At 40.3% G+C, this 20,211-nt stretch overlaps 1 protein-coding gene across 4 annotated transcripts in view; it reads right to left on the reverse strand.

The window, feature by feature from the left end:
* Positions 1-20,211, reverse strand: part of LOC146439628 (SAM and SH3 domain-containing protein 1-like) — a 531,074-nt gene that overhangs the window by 186,702 nt on the left and 324,161 nt on the right. Inside the window, exon 1 of one of the 4 annotated variants that reach the window (XM_085055597.1) lies at positions 5,670-5,833. The exons of the other annotated variants lie outside the window; for them this stretch is intronic. Coding sequence (XP_084911723.1) covers positions 5,670-5,714 — 45 coding nt within the window. The 5' untranslated portion in view covers positions 5,715-5,833. Of the gene's footprint in view, positions 1-5,669; positions 5,834-20,211 lie in introns of those variants that run through there. 4 annotated transcript variants of the gene reach the window in all.

Here is a 20,211-nt window from a genome sequence, read left to right on the forward strand (position 1 = left end):
CACAGCTACCATATTACAGTCCTTAAATTTACAAAGATTTTGCCTTAACTATTAGCAGCATTGCTTGGGCGATAAAGGGATTTGATTTGTATCAACCTGGAGTTCTGCTTTATTTATATACTGAAATGGCACATGGCATGTGCCCTATGGGTTGCTCTCAGTGGTCACAAGGGTGTATTCATTCCTGTGGGCTCTCTTCTTCAAAACCCTTCTGGTCACTGCACAGCCATGACAGAGTGGCACAGACACAAGCAGGCAGTGTAATCATGGCAGCAGGGCATCTGTTGTACGTAAGGAGAGGAGCAGAGGCTGTTGACCTTGGTAAGTAGAGTCTGAGATAGAAACTCACTCACACCAAGCAGAAGGAAGAAAACTATTTAGGTTAAAAACATGTCTCTGTAAGACAACCACAAGGGCATCTAAATTAAATGCTTGCTGAAGCAGTGAGGTTTGGGGCTGCCAGCCTAACTACCAGTAAAGCTCGAAAAGTTCCTCTTAGTCCTTCTGTTTCTATGGCAGCTGTAGCCTTGACATAAAAAATTCCCAGTGGCACAAGAGTACTACAGACACATTAAAAAACCCAAGATGCAAATGTTGTAAATCATTATATGCTGTCAGGGAATTAATCTGGTTTAATTTTAAGGCTTTTAAATTAGAAGGGTCCACTGTAAAAGGAAATGCTGCTAAAAAGTGTGTTCACTTCTATTCATAGCCACCTTTCAATGCACTCTGAAGTCAGATGAAATCCAGTGGGTTTTATTTACCAGCAAACCTTCACGGGCAGATAAAGCAACCACTGCAAGAAACCTGCAATTCTTCTTTGCTAATGAGAATTGCTTGATTATTGTGTGACAGGAAGAATATGTCCAGGGAATACCTCGCTGAATGTTTCATCCTCCCTGGAATATGCTCTTGTGAGATAAGTCATAATAAATATAATGTGCCAATTGTCTAACCTATTGGGAAAGAGCAGGTACTTGAACAACTTGGTCCAAATCTGGGAGAAGCTTCTGACAGGCATGGATGTGGTTTAAATGCCATTTTCAAAGAGAGCACTACAGGTAAAGGCCAGGCATGTAGATCACTAGTGCAATATCGGAAAACTGTCCTCCTGCTGTTGACAGGAAGGACTGACACTGGAAAGTCTTTTCTTATAAAGTCTGATAAAAAATTCAGGTATTACCAAAATGGTGAGCAGAAAAATGCAGGAAAAAAAAAGAGGCTCAAACAGATAATTGATAGGAACCAAAAATGACTGATGCTATATGAGGAATGCAAAATACATCTTTGTAATATGGAATTCCAAGCTTTAAGCATGCCATCAATGAAGAGTCTGAAGTGACACATATTTTAAATTTCTAGAGACTACCTGGTTAATTCTTCCAACTAGAAACTTCTAATTTATTGATTAAGAGACTTAACTATTAAGAGAGTCAACTGGTTTTTCTTTGAAAGTTGTTAAGAGCATGATTCATCTTCTCATTTTGCTGAGCACCCAACCAGAATTTCCTTCCCTTCTCCCATTTAGATACTCATCATCGAACACAGCTTCCCTATCTATCCCCAAACTCCTAAACAAAGCTTTCAGAGCTCTCCTCATCAGCTATGCGTATAAGAAAAAAGCTCCAATGGTTTCCAAGAGGAGAAAGACAGACAGGATGTTGAGTGGTAAATGAGGATATTTGGAATACATCTGTGGACACACACTTTGTCATTCCCTACACAGTGCATCTCCAGCTCAGAGGAATGGATTCTCTTACACAGCAGCAGCTGTTACTGTTTGGATTGTAAATAGTCATAAGCCATATGGTGTGGCAGGAGAAAACTTCACACTTTCTCACATGGACAAATATTATTATTGCAAAGCATAAACACATCAATATATATGCCTTTTCTCTGGGGAAGAATATAGTCTCCAACCTGATTCTAAAAAAATTATTGGTTTCCAGATGAGCAGATTACCTGTTGACATTTGATTTAGATTTTTAGAATTTACATGTCTCAACAGAAAATAAATGTAGGTGTGCATTATACACCGCTTTCAGATTGATAAATGGGGTGAAAGATACACGAAATATACACTGAGGTAGTAAAATGGGAGAGAAGATTAGGAGGAAGGGAGAAAAAATAGTCTATATGCAATTACTATGGAAGAATATATTGCTATCTACTAACTAACTACATAAAACCAGCGTGATTGTGGCATATCATGCAAATGGATCAGCAGTTCCTTCATGCATGTGAATTTGAACTTTCCACTTGGTCAGTGCTGCATAAATAATTTCAGATATTGGTGGATTATAGGCAGACAAGAGCCAGCCTTTCAAAAATTATTAAACCTCTGTTTGGTAAGGGAAGCTGGATACAGCCAATATTTCCAGAACTTGGAACAAGGAGAAGATGCAATTTACTCCCTTGATGCACCCAAGCTAAGGGTTGCTTTCATTTTAAAACATGATTTCTTCAGCATTCATGTTTAAAACCTCCTAGTGCTTTTATTTATGTTATTACTAAAGAACTGTTTAGTTTATCTTTTTGCTTTAAGCACTTTAATTAAAGGAAAGTGTGATCACTTTTCCCATTGTGTGGTGAAGCTGCCAACACACACAGTAAACTTACAGTTCTGCAGAGCCAAGTTTCTGAGCTACACCCCAAAAGTCTTAGCAGAGTGACACTGCACTTGCCAATAGCAAACACTGGCACATCCTACTCGTATGGTTAGACAGACCCCATGACAGAACCCCTGAACTGGCAATTGACAGTCCTTCTGTTCTGGGCTCCTCTCAACCTGTTTCAAATGCTACATTGACACCAACTGGCACAACAGAGCAGTTCTGAATTTATGTGAAGAAAATCCCCATCAACAAGACATTTTGTTGGTGACTAGCTGCACCCCAAATGAAATGATCTAGCCGATGCTAAGGATGGCAGGGTACTTCTCTGCCCACAAGAGGGACTCCTGACCTTAGGAGAGCAGCAGCCACAAAGGAAGTCAACAGACCTTCCACATTCATCATCCCTTGATGAGAGCCACAGTCCACACAGACTGCATATAAAGATATATGGCCATGGATATAAAGAGAGGCAGAAATCAGCATCTAATATGAAACCAAGAAAAAAACCCCAATCTTTCTACAGGATTTGGTGGCCCTACATCAAACAGCCATTTTTCTCCAATGATGTCCCTCCCATTCCCAGTTTGCAATGCAAATAACAATATGGTGAAATACTTTTCTACCACGGTTACACTTTCTATCCTGACAGCATAAACCACATTCTGTTACTATGTATTTTGTTACCAAAACTCAAAAGTGGAAGCAAAACGCCTGCGGATCAGGAGAATGGGTCCACTAATGCCTTGGCAGCATTAAGCATGCCTCAAAGTGTTTTCTTTTTATCTTTGACAGGGGATGTGGCTCAGACCAATGATCCAATAAGGACCAGATATCCTGACTCAGTCTCACCAAGCTGGCTAGATAACCCCACAGTCAGGACACATGGGGAACCAGTTCACCAGGTTCCAGTGCTGAGATACTCTGCAAAGCAACTTGAGAATCCACGCCAGATCTCTCTTATGTTACTGCAAGCCTCTCTAACAGTGTGAACACCAGCGTATCTTCTTCACAACAATCAGCTTCTTCCACAGGAATGCAATACATTTGCTGTTCTATTTTGAAGTTACAACCAACATTTCCTGGCACCTTTCTTTTAACATAATTCCTTAAAATTACAATGTTCACACAACCTTAGCCCCATTTTTGATTCCAAGAAACGGGAAATCCCACAGACAGAAGATTTTATTACATCTTTTTCATGTCATGTTTCTAAAGCTCAGTCTTGAGTGCAGGGCTCTGCTCTTGGCAGAGACAGCTCATCTGAGAAGAGAGTACAATCAAGACGATGATGAAAGTGCAACTGTTCTGGGACAAAGGCAGTAAAAAAACCCCAGTCACTGCAAAAAAAAAGAACAAACTGAGATTTTTTTCCTAGTTTTATTTTTTAACAGATATTTAAGCCACTTAGCAAATAAATCATGCAGGAGACATATTTCGAAAGTGGTCACTAGACTGAAGCTGATACAACTAAATTGCAAAGGTAGCTTCCATGCATGGGAACCTGCTCAATACATATGTTCAGACAACCACAGAGGTTGTCTTTATCCACAGAACTCTTGGTTTACAACCAGATTACACCATTGTGGCCTAAAGGTTCAACAGGACAATCACTTCCACATGCAGACCTGCTGTTGTGAGCTAATGACATTTGCACAAATCACATATACAAGATAGAAAAATGAAGAACTTCATGACTCACAGACTTTAACTAAGTGATATATAAAAAATCAGCTTAACTCATACATCTCTAATATGCAGGTTGCTTGTATACTCTTGTATTTTCAGCAGTTGGACAGCCAAATGGTTACTTTAGTTGCCTTTTTTAAAACAAGGAACTACAAATAAGCCCTCACACATTTGAACAAGTTTGATATTAATCATGCTCTCCCAAATGAAGTGCTGCCCATGGAGGAAAGACCTAGAGACAGCTGAAATGGTGTCATCAGACAGTAGTATTACTCTACGCCAGCAGAGGAAGAAAAAATTACTGCCATTTTAAGAATACAGAAATGGGAAGATTTTGTGGAAATACTGTATTACACAAACAGAGTACAATTTACTTAGTAGGCAAGTGTAGTAAAATTGTAACTGTGGCTTCCTCAAACTGGTCTAAGGCTGCTTGTGGCAGTGCCTGAGACAGTAAGCCAGACACACTGATTATAAGTTTTACCAGATAGATCAGGCTGCCTTTCTCCCTCAGAAAAGAGAGTGTTCTTTATATAGAGAGTTACTTTAGAAAGCCTCCAGTTGATTTAGCCTTTTCGTCAGGCTAATATGAATGTTCTGATTATCACCAGCAGCAAGAGAAGACACAATAAACTTTACTTGTCTTAACCTGCAGCTATGCATTAAAGTACCTCCCTTTACTGAAGCAGCATTATTCTGTCCGGCCTTTCTGCTCTTCTGAGAAAAACTTGGACTTAAAAACCCCATGGACTCTCCTTGGATGAAATCAATAATTCAATGACTGAAATATTATTTGCATTTTGATGGCAAAAAAAGGAAAAAAGGAAAAAAAGAAAATTGCTACTTATAGAACATGGAGAATAAAGTTTTCATAAAGAGAACAATCATAATTAGTCACCTCTAAAAATTTTTTCCCCCATCTGAAATAAAATTAGTTTTTGATTTTATTTTTCCTTTTTTTTTAAAGTGAAAAGCCCACCTATTTAAATATCCAGATAGCAATACCACAAATGATTTTGAAAATCTAGGTTAGATTTATCTTAAAAGCAACTGCTTAGACAAAATGCATCTGTTTAATGAGCTGACATGTTTCCCTTTCAGATTCTTCTGAAAGCCATATGAACTAACTGTGAATCAGATTTGTATCTTGATATTAAAAGAGAAATCACATTCCACTTCCCCATGGAACACGACAGCAAGCGTGCCTGTTACTCTCTGTAATGGCTACATTATGTTTTCCGCTTAATAAAAGACATATAACCCTGCAGACACAATAGCAAAATCACTTCCATCTTACTTTTCAGAAACTGCTGAATAAAACTCTGAACAAAAATAATCCCTCTTTCCCCACTCACATGGTTTACTCACCATCACTTTATTCCAAAACTCAGTTTCACTTGAAAAATGATCCATAACAATGAAATGATTTCTTCCTTGTCAAAAGTATCACTCCAATCATTTAAATTACTGAAGGCAGGAAAGGAAACATTGTGCTCCACAGAGCACTCTAAACACGCACTGTTGTTTTTGCTGATGCAATGAGCCTTCTAAGCAAACGAGCAAGTCTGCAAGCAAGCTGGGTAGTGGCATTTTCCTTATGATTCAAAAGTGAAGTATGCCTCAGCTAACTGAATGCTCGCACAACGTATAATAAAGGAACTCAGGGATTCATACACGTCTCTAACACAATCATCTGTAAAACTTCTACTCGTATTACCATCTCTACGTCTGCCACACCTCAAAAACGACGAGCCAGATAGAAACTTTTACTGGGTGTTATGTGCAGCCAAGAGAAAGACAGCTTCAAGCCAGAGGCTTGTATTTAAAAGTCTCTGAAGTTTAAGTCCCTAAGGTGTATGAAGTTACATTCTGTGTATGGAATGTAACTGTGGATTCCTGTTTGCTGCATATATATGAATGATAAAGTTCATAAGCCACATATTAAAAACATGTAGTCTGCCACAATGCATTACCAGATTAATGCACAAAACTACTATGATAGGAGTACTCTATAAAAACATATTTAAATAGGTTTATAATTGCAAGTTTTAACAATTAACACCCTCCTCTCTCAATTGCCAAGGAAAGCACAGAAGAATTTGCAGGGTAATTTTCTAAGAAATGAGGCTAACAAGACCTGGGGGAAATCTAAAATCTAATCTCTGTGTCTTCCTTTCCACAGAGGTGCAGATCTGTCTAAGCCCTGAAAAGAGAGGTAGAGAAGTTTAGAACTAAACCTCTGCCTTAAGATGAAGAGGGGAGAAATCCATAACAACCTAATGACTGCCTGATACTTGGGAGCCTCTAGTGCAAGATGTGTCATTTATTTCATCAATCTTTAAAGCTTATGTCAGCTGCCTTGACAGGTAAACCTTGTGAAAGTTCAAAATCTTTCAAGTTCCACACACCAGCAAATAAATGCTGATGCAGACCTTTACATGACCATCAAACCCTCACCGGATTCACTGGATAACCTTTTTTGCTTTGCAAGCTTTTACTTTTTCTGACACACTGGGGTCTGAGGTAGCATTCACTCTACACCACTTGACGTTTCCTAATGAGCTGGGAGCACTGCACGTGCCGCAGCCCTTACTGCCTTGGAAACTGCTGAGACAATCAAGATGAACGTTCTCCACAGCTACAAGTTTTAACATTTAAAAGATCGTGTTTTCTTCCAAGCTTCTATCTTTAACATCTTACTCATAATAAAACGATTATTTATTTTTCCACAAGCCTTTGCTGTGCTTGCAGGTTCTTCCCACAACTCTGAGAAGCAGACAGGCAAAACTAGGTAAGCACACGGATTAAAGCAGGGAGTGGCTCTTAGGGAGCCCCAGCACCCTCTGCTGGGGCTGGAGTGGTGGGAGGTAGCTGGGCTGGCCTGTGGCACTTCATCCTCATAGCTGGGGTGACCCCTCAACAGCTGGGGCATGATACCCCTACCCAGTGATTTTCACTGGGTGAGAGAGCAGTAAGGCTACTGACCTGTTTAAATAATTAAAAATGTAAGAAAAACCTTACAGCCTAGGAAACTCCACATAAAACCTAATAATATATATATACACACACCAGCATGATATCTATGCTGCTTTAACCTGAACCAGTTACACATTTTCAGTCAGCATTTAATTAGATCAGTGGGCCAAAATGAAAAGGAGACTAGAAATGCCGTGTTTACACCCAATAGAGTTGCCCAAGCTAGTGCAACATCCATAGTGGACTCTGCACACTTTGGCCTGGTACATACTTGGGCCATCTGTTTAACACACTGATCAAATTCTGTTTAACACACTGATAAACAATCCAATGATCTGATTACAGATATCCTGATCTGTGTCATCCCCAAACAATGTGGAATAAATTTAGATGTACCTTTAATCAGCACTTTTTCCCAGTTAATAATTTCCGTGTTCTACTTATACAAACAAAATTAAATAAAACAGGATACAGATCATCCTGTATCTGTCCAGAAATAAATAATTTCAAAGGATGTCATTCAGCAATAAATCTATTATTAGTGCTTTTCAAGCTCTTTGATTCGCAAAAGCTAACAAACTGCTCCTTATCGGCATGTCTGCCTTTCTTGCTTTAGTCTCTGAATCCTGCAACTCAGTAAACTAATATAATTCTTGTGGCATTTTGTGGAACACAGGCATTGTTGTCCTTCTGCAAAGGATCCTTAACCCTCTGGGCTTTTAATTCACAAACAGAATGTCTCCAATACCTTATCTGTTGTTTTGAACCATGTTCCCTGAACCTAATGGGTTTGAAATATGTCTCCACTGTCAGCTCTAAGGAATTTTTGTAGATCCATTACATTACCATGATAATGTTACTTTATTTTACTTAGTCATCTTATTATGAGAAGCATTTGAAACTGTGTTATGAAATTTAATTTACATGGAAAATTACCTCAGATTAGTTATTTAAACAACTAGAAAACAATTTCCACAGTTAGAAATATTGTGGTGAAAAACTGTGATGTAAATGCTAAGTGACTAAGTTCTTAGTTTTCAACTAATATTTGGAGGGAAGGGTGAAAACGGAGAGCAAAGAGTGAGTGATGGCAGCTTGTGCACTGCAGGATCATGTAAGCTAGCACTCAGGATAGACATAGCAAGGAAAACCACAAAGGTGAAATGGTGCACAGTAGAAACCAAGCATTTTTTAAAGAAACCATCTTTAAAAGTCTATTTTTTTTCCTCCTTTTTAAAAAATCTCTTGATTCTCATGCTACACAGCATGAAATCTTTAATCAGGATCATAATAAACATCGATCAAAGATCTTTCTCTGCTGCCTTAACAGAAGGCAAAATAATTCAGAGATCAGTTGAAGTTCAATTACATTTTTTTGCAGTAAGCCAGAGAAAGGTGAAAAGTAAATCACCTTTATGTACCCTTCCTGAAGTTCTTTTATACTGATCCCCCCCAGAAAACGTGGTTTGAACATTTTCACACGTTCATCATCTAGCTATGAGGTTTGGTTCCTGTGGTAAGCACAAGTATATTCTGTTTTTCATGCCCTATTTCTGAAGCAGAGTTTGTTCCTGCAGTCACATAATCCTCTCTGAGCTGTGCAAGTGCAGCAATTCAGCCCAGGGAGGAGCCTTCTTTACCCACCACTGTCACACTTCAGAATTCCCTCATCCTGTGGGTGATTAAGACAGCCCACTGTAATACTACTGCTCTCAGTACAACATACACACATTTCTCTGTCCCAAAATTTAAATCACATTATTCTCCCAAATCTTTGTTCCAGCCTGACAAGCAGAGGAAGATTTCCCATCTGATTTACTCGTGGAGATCTGGGTTTTGCAACATGAAATAAGGTTGCAGGGGGACTTCTATTGACTGAAGAAGTGTTGCACTGGCACAGAAGCCCATCAGTCTGAAAGTCAGAATCTAAAGTGAAATTCTAGCTGCTGAAACAAGTCTATGCATTTGTTAACATGGCAATTAATCATTTTGGACTTCACTAACACCAAATTATGCGCTCATTTAAGGCAAGCAGTTGACTTGCAACTAACTTGCAGCAGAGTTCTATGCTCTCTGCAGCTCTTTGAAGAAAAACACTGATCACCAACAAAACTACTTTTAACCACATCATAGGTATTCCCAAACGTGAGATTATCACTGTAGAAAACATCCTGTCTCCTATATTTACACTACTGTGGATTTGAACTTGTTCACTCAAATTGCAATCAGGTATGACTTGAATGCTGAATATTGATTTTAAAAACCTTAAACCCACCCATTACTGCACCTCCTGGGCACAGGCAGATCCACTCAGCACAGGGCAACATCTAACACTGTCACTATAAACAGCTAGGCCAGAGCAATACCATATGTGTGACCTGCCAGTATCCTGCTTCCTAATTGCCACCACCTGTTTTGTGACTGTTGATCACATCCCTTGAACAGAGCTTGATGAAGTCATTCCAGAATGTGCCATCAGTGCTTGGATATTCTTGTCTTAATGCTATATGCCCAAACCAGTGCTGTCAGGTCAAAGCCTTACCAGCCACAACGTAGGGTGCATCTCACTATGGGACGTGGAGAGGAATGTGAGCCACATTGCAGCTCTCACTTTACTCTGGTTTGTAAGAAATGCCACTTCATAGAAGAACAGATTACAGATTTGGAAATTAAATAAAGTAGGTGAACTCTTACAATGTACACTTAAGGGGAACTATAACACAAATACAGATTATTCCACAATAAGAAGTGAAAGCACAACTGAAAGATTTATAACCTACAATATTAAGTTAATAAACATGTCCTTATAAAATAACATCTAACACCATCTGACACTGGGAGCTGACAGCACCTCCCCAATCAGTGCTAAATAATGCATCCGTAACAATTGCCTCTCACTTGATTATGTTAATATAGTTGATACTAGACGCAATTCAAAGATTATTGAAGTCAATGAGTGTTCTTCATTAATACCAATGGAATTTGAATCAGACTCATCAAACTAAAATATAAGAGAGGAGCTAAAAGTGTTCTACGGGCATGAGAAACAACAGTGGTTTTAGACCTCGGATATTAAAAATTATTGTGTTCTCACTATTTACCACAGCAGAAGATCCTTGAAAATAATTATTTTTTAATCTTTGTGACAAAGGTAAGCGGTCAAACATAACCCTGCTACAGATACCCACTGTTACCTGTGCACATGATCTCCTTTGTCACCCTAAAATACAACTTGGGTCACCAAATACCAAGTTTTGAGTAGAAAATGGTACAGTTCTAAACTTCAAGTAAACTCTCTATAACACTGGATTCAATTTTACAGTTGAGAATTATAATGTGAAATGGCAACAGGTCTAACTAAAAAGTCTGAGGGGTGAGAGGAATTATTTTTCCTATTTATTACAGAACAACACATGAAAATACAACAGAAAAGACTCTGGTTATTGATAAAGAAAAAATGGGATAAAAAGGTCTCCAACATCTCTAACGATGACTCCAAATGCAAACTATATACTAAATCCAGAGACAGCTGTGGTAAGGGAACCTTAAATTTTACTAGTTGTTCTTCTTGTGCTACAGAGACTTGTGAGGATCAGGAGAAAATTTGCCTAGGAAAAACTTTATCACGCCTTTACTCAATTTTCTTCAGTTCTTGTTTTCCTTAATGTACAACACTGTAACAGCATGGAATCTTCCGAGGGTATGGGAGTCTAATGAGGATGGTAAAGTTCATGGCAAGTTTGGGAATTCAAAGCAGAGGTCAGCATGCTCACTATGCAGGAACCCATACACAGGTCTTCAGCATTGACAAGTACTAAAACTTTGTCAAGTTCCCAGATACTTCTGCCAAAATGGAAAAGCAAGGAAGTGCTGCTTTTAGTTTTCTAACTACTTATGAGGGTTTTTTCCTTTCCTCCCTTGCAGGAACAATGCTACTTTTTGAAATCAGGATGCTGACAGGAAGAGTTCCCATTGCTCTTTTCTTCTTTATAGATTTTGTAGCAGAAAACCCTGGTAGGAATAAGAATTTTGAGTAGCAGGTAGCCTTTCACTCCTCAAACGAAGCTGGGATCTCAAGGTCAACTCCTGTGTGAAGTGTAAGAAACACTTAAAAAATACTGCAAGCAGAGGAGCACAAAGTCATTTCCTTGGATCAGATCTATGGTCTTTGGGGCTGTGAGTCAAAGGCAGCAGCTGACATTGCTCTCCATCTGCAGCCAGACTAACTCAAGAAATGTATCTGTACACATATGTCTCATGCACAGATTGTGACACTTGAGCATCAATATAAGCAAAGAAAGAGTTTCTGGCAAAAGAGTGCACAATGAAGTACTTGCTGTTGTAAAAAATGCATCTTTAGCTGTTTTCCAAGGAAGTGGCTCAGGACAGACTGACAACAGAGATTTTAAGCTTAAGTAAAGACCAAAACCAAGTCAGAACAAAAAAACTTCTTTTGAAGATACTTGATGTCTGCTAGCTGCCTTATTTACACCTGTCCTAAGTTTTGTGTCCTTAGGTAATTGACAATATGCAGTGTGATGTATGTTGCAGATAATGTACACAGAGCACTGCCAGTTCAGAGGGGGAAGACAGAATCATTATAGAGCTCTGCTACTTCGGCAGGAGCGATGTCAGCAATCTCTGGGAAAAGTGAGTTTGTGCTTACAAGAATTTCTTATACAGCACATTATTCTATAATTTGCCCATGCTAGCAGATAGAACAGAAAACCACTGACACTGTGCTCAATCAGGCCTACCCACAGTGAACGTTTAGTGTTTCTTGGGAAAAATGCAGTAAAGGTTGATACTGATTTAAAAAAAAAAATCTACCAGCTAATTTACCAAAAAACACAGAAGGAGAGAGGAAAAAGTAATTCTGAATTTTCCAGTGGCTCTGGAAAATAATGTTGTTCATGTTCTGACTTCCTACACAACTTTCTTACCCATTATTGGGAGGCTCCTGTCAATTACTGGATTTACAAACCTAAATCCCAGAAGGTAGCTTTCAGTCAACAGATCTTGACTGGAAGAAAAAAAAAATTATTGCTTTGTTCTTCTGTAAAGTCCCCAGTAAACAATGGTAAACAACGTTCCTCCTCTCTCTTGCTCAGACTTGCAAACACAGATTTTTAAACATAATTTTCTCATGAAACATCACTTTCTCTCCATCACAAGGACTGGCGGACAGTCCTTGTGTTCAACCTATCATAGCAACCTGGCAGCATGAGAAAAACATTTATAGTCTAAGCTAGGTTGTCGCAAAGACAGATTACTTGTCAAAAATAAGCCACAATTATATAAAGTATATAAATAATCAGCAAGATATTTATCAAACTTCTTGACAGTACTATTTCAAAGCTATGTCAGGGTTTGATAGTTGATGGGGGGAAAAAGGGTCCAAGGCTAGATGTCAATATAGTTCTAACCTGGCTCCTGGCAAAGGCAGTGGCTGCACCCCCATCCCTCCCCCAGAATCTGGCTTTAACAGAACAAGATTTAACAGTATTTTTGGTAAGTCTCATTCTTTGTCTCTATAAAATATCCATAGATGCTTTGATAACTAAAAATGACAAACAAACCCCACAAACAATAACACTATAATTTAATTAATGTAAGTTTCATGACTTTGTACTTTCTCACTGTTATCTAAGCAGAGCTTTATTTTTTAAAGCTTCAGCTCCTGGAATTTATGAGAAGTCCAGTATTCACAAAGAAAATTGCGTTGTTTTAAGTACTCAGGATGACAGAGAAGGGACATAAACTCTTAATACCTAGAAGGTATAAAATGTAATAAGGTAAGTAAAATTTGGGGTTATTTTCACATTTCGCATTATCAATAGGGAAATCAAAATGTCTTAGGACCAATACAACCCCTTAACATTTTGTTTATATCCACAATTCTCTATCATAAACCACAATGGACTTGGTTGCCTCACCCAATTTTTGTCCAGACCTGTGTAGAATATCATAAACAGCTCAAGCTGTCCTCTGCTTTCCAGTGTGCTCAGTTCCACTGGCTCCAGAAAGGTAGTGTGGCACAGTGGGAAGCACAATGAAACAACTTTCCTGTGCTACAAACAGCCCACTGATCTTGCAGTGCTTAATACCAAAATACAGTGAAAATACTAGCAACCTTACGGGAGGGATTTTTTAATAGGAAGTAACTGTGAATGGATAGCAAATCTGTAGTTTCAAATCTAGGCTTTGAAAAAATCCAGCGACGTAATGTCATTTCATTTACTAGATGCCAGATAAATTTGAAAGAACAGTTTGAATGGCTGAATTGTTTAAGCCACATCATCATACTGATCAGAGGTATTTCATCTTTTGAAAAAAAAGAATTGCAAGTTATGATTAGTAAGTCAGGACAAAATATCATCTCTTTACGTTGTGTTTATGTTGTGATCTCGTATACTGTATATAAGCAAACCACGCTTTCCTTTCTTCAGCCTCTTTAAGTTGTTCCATGATATTTTCCTTTTTCTTTCACTCTGTTGGAGTTTGGCAGGGAAGAGACTATTTGGCAGGGACTTTTTCGGGAGGGCATAGGGTATTCCTTCATCAAGCATCTAGCTCCTTTGCAAACCCAAAGCAAACGGCACAGCCCGTCCCTCACCTGATGCGGCGGGAGCTTGCAGAAGATCCCACCGCAGGGTGGGCAGCCGGAGAGCAACACCGCCACCCAAGGAAACACGCACAGTGCCCGGGGGAAGCCTGGGGTTCGCTCTCTTTTCACACGCATTTATTTCGCTGTATTGCCGTGTTCCCGAGGCGCTGCGCAGGCCGCGCTGGGCCCGGCGCTGTGTGTGCCCCGCGCTGGCCGCTAGGTGGCAGCGCGCACGCGCGGAGCCGCAGCCGGGCGGGCCTTGCCGGTGGATGAGCTGCGGCCCGCGGTGTGGGACAGCGCGGAGCGCGCCCGGACACCGCCTGAAAACTGAGCGCTGCGCCGAAAAACAGTGTTCGTACGGCTGCAGAAACACCGCGCCTGCTTGTTTTGTTTGGTTGTTTTTTTATTTTCAACCTAGCAAAGCAAGTTTTGAACAAAACATCCCCACCACTGGTGTTTAACCCAACGCAGAGGCCAAGCATGCAAGCTGCACGCATGAAATCCTACCAAGCACTGACTATACTGTGGGCTTGCCCTTAAATAGCCTCGATTGCAAAAGGAGCTCAAGCTTTACACACATTTCAATTACAGAATCAATTAGGCTGGAAAAGAGCTCTGAGATCGTCAAGTCCAACCTATGACCAAAACAGCACCTCGCCAACTACAGCACAGCACTGAGTGCCACATCCACGCTGTACTTAAATATCGTATGGCGACTCCTCCTCCTCCCTGGGCAGCCCATTCCAGTGTCTAATCACCCTCTCTAGGAAGAAATTCTTCTTCCCAATGTCCATCCTAAACGTCCTCTGGCACAGCTTAAGACTGTGTCCTCTCATCCTGTCGCTGGGGGAAGAGGCCAAACCCCCATCTGGCTACATGCTCCTCTCACGTAGAGTGATTAGGTCACCCCTGAGCCTCCTCTTCTCCAGGCTAAACAACACCAGCTCCCTCAGCCTCTCCTCACCGGACTTGTGCTCCAGACCCTTCACCAGCTTTGTTCCTCTTGTCTGGACAATAATGCCTATTGGATTGGGGTCTGACTGTGCCACTCTGGGCTACCTCCACACAAAAAGCAACAAAGGTTTGTCATTGGCCTGAAAGCACACAGTGCTACTTTGCTTGGCATCTTGAAAGAAACAAGAGAAATATACTATTTCTGAAAAAAAAATTCTCTTCAGAGTAATAATAATAAAAGAAAATTAAAAGGGATATTTAACCAGAGGCAGCTTTTAAGAGAAAACAGAGGTGGATGGCCCCCACCCCTGCTGGACTACTCACTAACCTGGGGAGGGAGAGAAATCTGCCTGAAGTCTGGATAAAGAGAAGGATTGGAGCTAGCAGTTCCTCCCTGCTAACTGTTCTCCATCACCCCATCTATTACTCTGTCCAAGGATCAGACTGGAGAGCCAGCACTATCTATGTGCTGTTAAAAAACTGTGGCTTGTCTGTCCCATGACCAGACATCTAATGTAGAAAAAGCAATATGGCTGCAAGAAGGAATACAGATTATTACAGATAAAGTATTAGCCTATTAGCCTCCTTTTTATGTCAGGGATATTGTATGCCTACAGTGACACAAGCAAACAGAAAATCTGAAACACAAAAGGTACATTTGACATCAGCATGTATGCATGTTCATGAGGATCTCTTTCTTTCTAGCGTGCACAGACCACAGCAGAGCACTTCCAAGCCTGTTGTAGGCCAGGAGAATGACTGCCAGATTACACTGTAGACATAAAATGCCTTCTAACTTCCAGTGTTGTGTTTGGATGTCTTTTTTGCAGTTCTTTATGACACAAATTTGAGGCTATATAAAGACGTTTGATTACCCTCATTGTATATATCCTTGAGCTAAACTCACAATCTGAATTGTCCCATTTGAAATGAAGGAAAGACTGGATAGTAGGATTCAAACAGCTGCCTTTATCAGCTGTATAATGAAGTTCCCACATAAGATATGCTTTTTTTTTTCCCCTCCTCAGACAGAGATTGCTGTAAGATAAGTAAGAGGAAATTATGCAAGCTGATGAACACAATTATTTAGCAATTCAGGAATACCCTGCAAAACCCCACTAACCAAGTAAGTAACTACAGTCCAGGCAAGGCCAAGCAGGGATGCTACACATGGATGAAGAAGAAATGAAGAACAACCTAGTGTGTCCCCCTCCACTCACCACCTTTTCCTTGTCCTTTTCTCTTTTTCAGTCTGTCTCTCTGAATGAGTTGTCTTTCTCCAGCCAAATCTCCTTGCAAGACAAATGACCTGAGAAGTTTCATGAACCTTCCTTCTTTAAAATCAATTATTTCTTCAGGCTGTAATAATCAGAGGTCACAAGGGGTTCCAAGGGACATTATCCCTGTTCAGAAAGATACTTTTGAGTGCATTAGGGCAAGCAGAAACATGCTTTGGGCAGTTAAGGTCTCAGCAAGTGCTCAGTAAGAGAAGAGGCGGGGGGACTAGCCGAATTCACTCCAGAAAAGCAGCCTGCCTGGGGAATGAACAACTTTTCAGACCCTATCTCCTGTGAAATCTCCAACACTGGTGTGATACTGACACAATCTCTCATCTTGCACAACCTCCATAACTCACCTTCACTGACATGGTTACCACAACCTGCAGCTCTCCACAAAGCTGTGGACATGCTGCTCCTCACCCTTGCAAGACAGAAATCACACTGAAGGGAGACTGTCTTACCCAAAACCAGAGAAATTCTGCAGCAAAGCAAGGACTTGGAGCCAGGTCACCCCTACTTCCAGCTAGTCACATCATGTCTTTCCTAACCTTTCCCTCAGCCAGGAATCATTCTGTGGCCAAGGACAAGGTGGAGAAAAAGAAGGGTGGTAGCACAGAGGGGTGGTGAGAAACAGAGTTAAGGATCAAACTTCAAACACCTGCTGCATATTAACAGTTAAATTCATCTTTTTCTTAAATCGAACTGCAAAAGAAAGCTCTGATTGAAGGTTTTCAATGGCAGCTGGAGCTTTTACACTTAGGGAAGTGATTTGACTTATGATTTAAAATGTTTATTTTCAGGGCGTTGATGGGAATGTGTGTCCTGCCTAAGGCCCTGGCACAACTCAGCAACTTTGTTCACCGTGAGCAGTGCTGTCCTGAGCATCTCAGATGGCAACCAGCTGGCACGTAGCAGCTGGCAAATGGCCTCGCTGTACTCGTAGGGCAGCACACTGCTGTGGTTACTCTGGTGGAAACTCCCTGCCTGGGCACTCCTGAGACAAGCGTGACTGAGCAAGGAGTTCTACCTGTGTAACTAGAGCACTTTAATTACACTGGCAAATTTTCCCTGCAGATAAGCACTAAGACAGCTAATTTTGACTCTTTTCCAGGAGAAAATCACTTTGGCTGTCTCTGCACCTTTGTGAAGTCTGTGAGTGTTCACAGTGCCTTCGCCCATAGCAGGAATAACCTGCAATCCTGGACTTTACAGTCCCTATCACTTTGCCTCACAACAACTGTGTTTCCCACGCTCCCACTTATACAGTAACTACTAAAAATATAAATATTAAAAAATAAAAATATACCCTCCCCCAAATACTACATAACCCCCTCCAACACCACACAGTTGTAAAAATGAATATAATTTTTTCACCATTGTTGTTGTAAAAGGCTTAATTTATTACCTATTAAAGCTTTTCCATTCTCTTCAGAGAACTACAGGAAGCCAATAAAGAAACTAAGGAAACGGTTAAAAAAATCCCCAACCCCCCCAAAAACCAGCCACAGAGCACCAATGAGGAGGATGTATGCAGCTTCTAAACTGCACCCCAGATTTCTCTCCCAGCCTAGCAGTGGTCCAAAGAAGACTCAACTGCAACAGCATGTGCCAAGCTGTTGTCACAAGCTTGTAACATGTCTCAGGTGATCCTCTGACATTTCCGCTTCCTGCTGCTTTAAAGGCAAGCAACCAAACACATACCCTCCCAGATCTTGTGCCTGAGCCTGTTCTGCATCTTCTGTCATGATCCTAGAAGCAGAATAAGCTAGATCTGAAGAAACTTTATGCTGGATGTTGCACTGACACTAGCATTTAGGTTATGACAGAGGATTTGACACCTCCCCCAGCCAGCAGCTTTCAAGCAGCACTAGGCCTACCCAAAATCTTGAACTCTAAAATTCGGCTCTCCAAATGTTTCAAAGACAAAATTTTATTTAACCTCATCAGACTACATCCAGTGTAATCCCGCAAAAATATCTGAAAAAAAAATCCCTTACTAATGTAGTTGCACCTTGTTATTAACCAACTTGAAGAGACTGAGTGAAGGAAAGGCATGAGGCTTTACATACAACTGAAATTGAAGCATGTATTTGAATTAACATACTCTCAAATGAAATTCAAAGTATGAACCCTTGATCACCAATGTGTGCAATACAGGGACTACTTCTTTCAAGTAACAGAGGTATTTGTGGGGGAGATGAGTGCCGATTCCCATATGGCCTGGGAGTTTGAGCAAGTAAACTGCTTATTCAGGGATCAGAGTTTGCTGGCACTATTCCTGGTTTGAGATGATCACTTCTGTGCAATGAAAACATAAGAGCATTATGGGAACATTTTCCCTGTTTTTCCGTTTCTTTACAGGTGAAGAAAAAGCCTGCCACCACTAAACCCTAAAAGCACATTTAGAAAATAATTGAAACACGTGTGATTAGGGCTAACCTGAGGGAAATGGCAACACTGATTGCACGCACTCTACACCGACAAAATTACAAGGGCCTTACACGCAATTACCAAAACCTGAAGAAATCCTCAGACTTTGGGCCAAACCATGATTCATACTATAGTAATTCTACTCATTTCATTGGATCATTCCAGTTCCAAAAGAAGTTTATTTTAAGGTTTTTACATTTCTCCCTGTCATTATGACACTCATGCATCTTCCATATAACAGCAACAAATTCAGACAAAAGTCTTCAAGTTCTCCACTATCTGACATTGTCTTTTCAAAATAAAAACTATTTTGGCAAGAGTAAAAGCTTAGATTTATGAATATAAAGCAATGCCAAGTAACTATCTTCTTATGACAGAAAGTAGTTTTTCATGGTGAGCAATGGTCAAACAAGATGTTCACCTAATACTTGCCTTTCCATGGCCAGATGTTCTTGACTTTCTCACAGAAGCTCATTGATGAATGCAGTTTTTCAGATGATGACATTACAGAGAAATGCAAAGTAATTACTGCTTTTGAACACCCTTCCACTGATTTTGGCTTTGAACTGGAAGATTAAAGGTTGCAGCAAGGTGAACAGAGAATGCACATGCCTGCAGTGGAGAAGTGAAGCAGAACTATGACCTCTCAGATGCCCCTCTGAATTGGGGAAGGAATTGACAAAAAGCAGTAAACAAGCTAAAAACTAACAAGCTGTTGCTGCTGTCACTACACCCTTCACATGAAAATGGGCACCAGATCCTTGTTAGCAGGTTTAGCAAGGGGTGACTAAAGCTGCTGGAAGGAGTCCAGCCTGAGCACAGGCCAAGGGGCTGTCCCAGAAGGCAGCTGGACAGCCTGCCAGGTGGGAGCTGTACCACATTTTCACATGCAGCTACAAAGCCTATAAATTAGGGCTGCTGAGCCTGGATTTAGTATGTGCATGACTCACAAATATTTATTAGGGAGGAAGGAGTGACATCTCCAAGAGAGCTTGAAGGAAAAAAAACCCAACAAACCAAACCCAAGGCACTGAAGTTTTGTGAAGAATCAAAAAGGAGCTTGTGCTTCTCACTGCTCAGCTGAGTAGGAACTGAACGACCAAAGTAAAATATTGGTTTAGTTCTTCAGTGTTTCACTTTTTCATCCAGTCATTGTTATGTTTGCTCCTTTTCACCCAAAGCCTGATTTTGTGTGCAGATTTTAACATGCTAGAAGTGGAGAAGATTCCTGTCATTTGGGAATGTGCCATTAATTCTATGTGGAACTGTTTTAGTAATTTGTGATGCTTTTATAAGTAATCCACTGGGAGCTGAGAACCATTTTTTTCACTAATTTTCCCAGTATACATGTAGTGAAATTTAAAAGGGAATTATTTTAATTTACATACCTTTTCTTTATTTCAAAGTTACCATTCACCCTCTTTAATCAGACCATGGACTTAGTTATTTGAGCATGCACTTGTTAATCTGATGAATTTATTTTAGACCAGAACAGCTTACATATGTATAATCCTATTTATTTGAGGTGTTTCTGTGAAAAGTTGAAGCAGAATTTCTTTCCCTTTTCAATAATGTTAGAAGTCTCTCCATTAGCTAAACATGGGGAAAAAGATCCTGACTCCTCTCCTCCTTCATCAAGGTCAGCTGGAGTTTCACTATCAAT

The sequence above is a fragment of the Lichenostomus cassidix genome, chromosome 3 (assembly GCF_008360975.1).
Source record: "Lichenostomus cassidix isolate B80296 chromosome 3, HeHo_3.0, whole genome shotgun sequence".
In the NCBI taxonomy this organism is placed as follows: Eukaryota; Metazoa; Chordata; class Aves; order Passeriformes; family Meliphagidae; genus Lichenostomus; species Lichenostomus cassidix.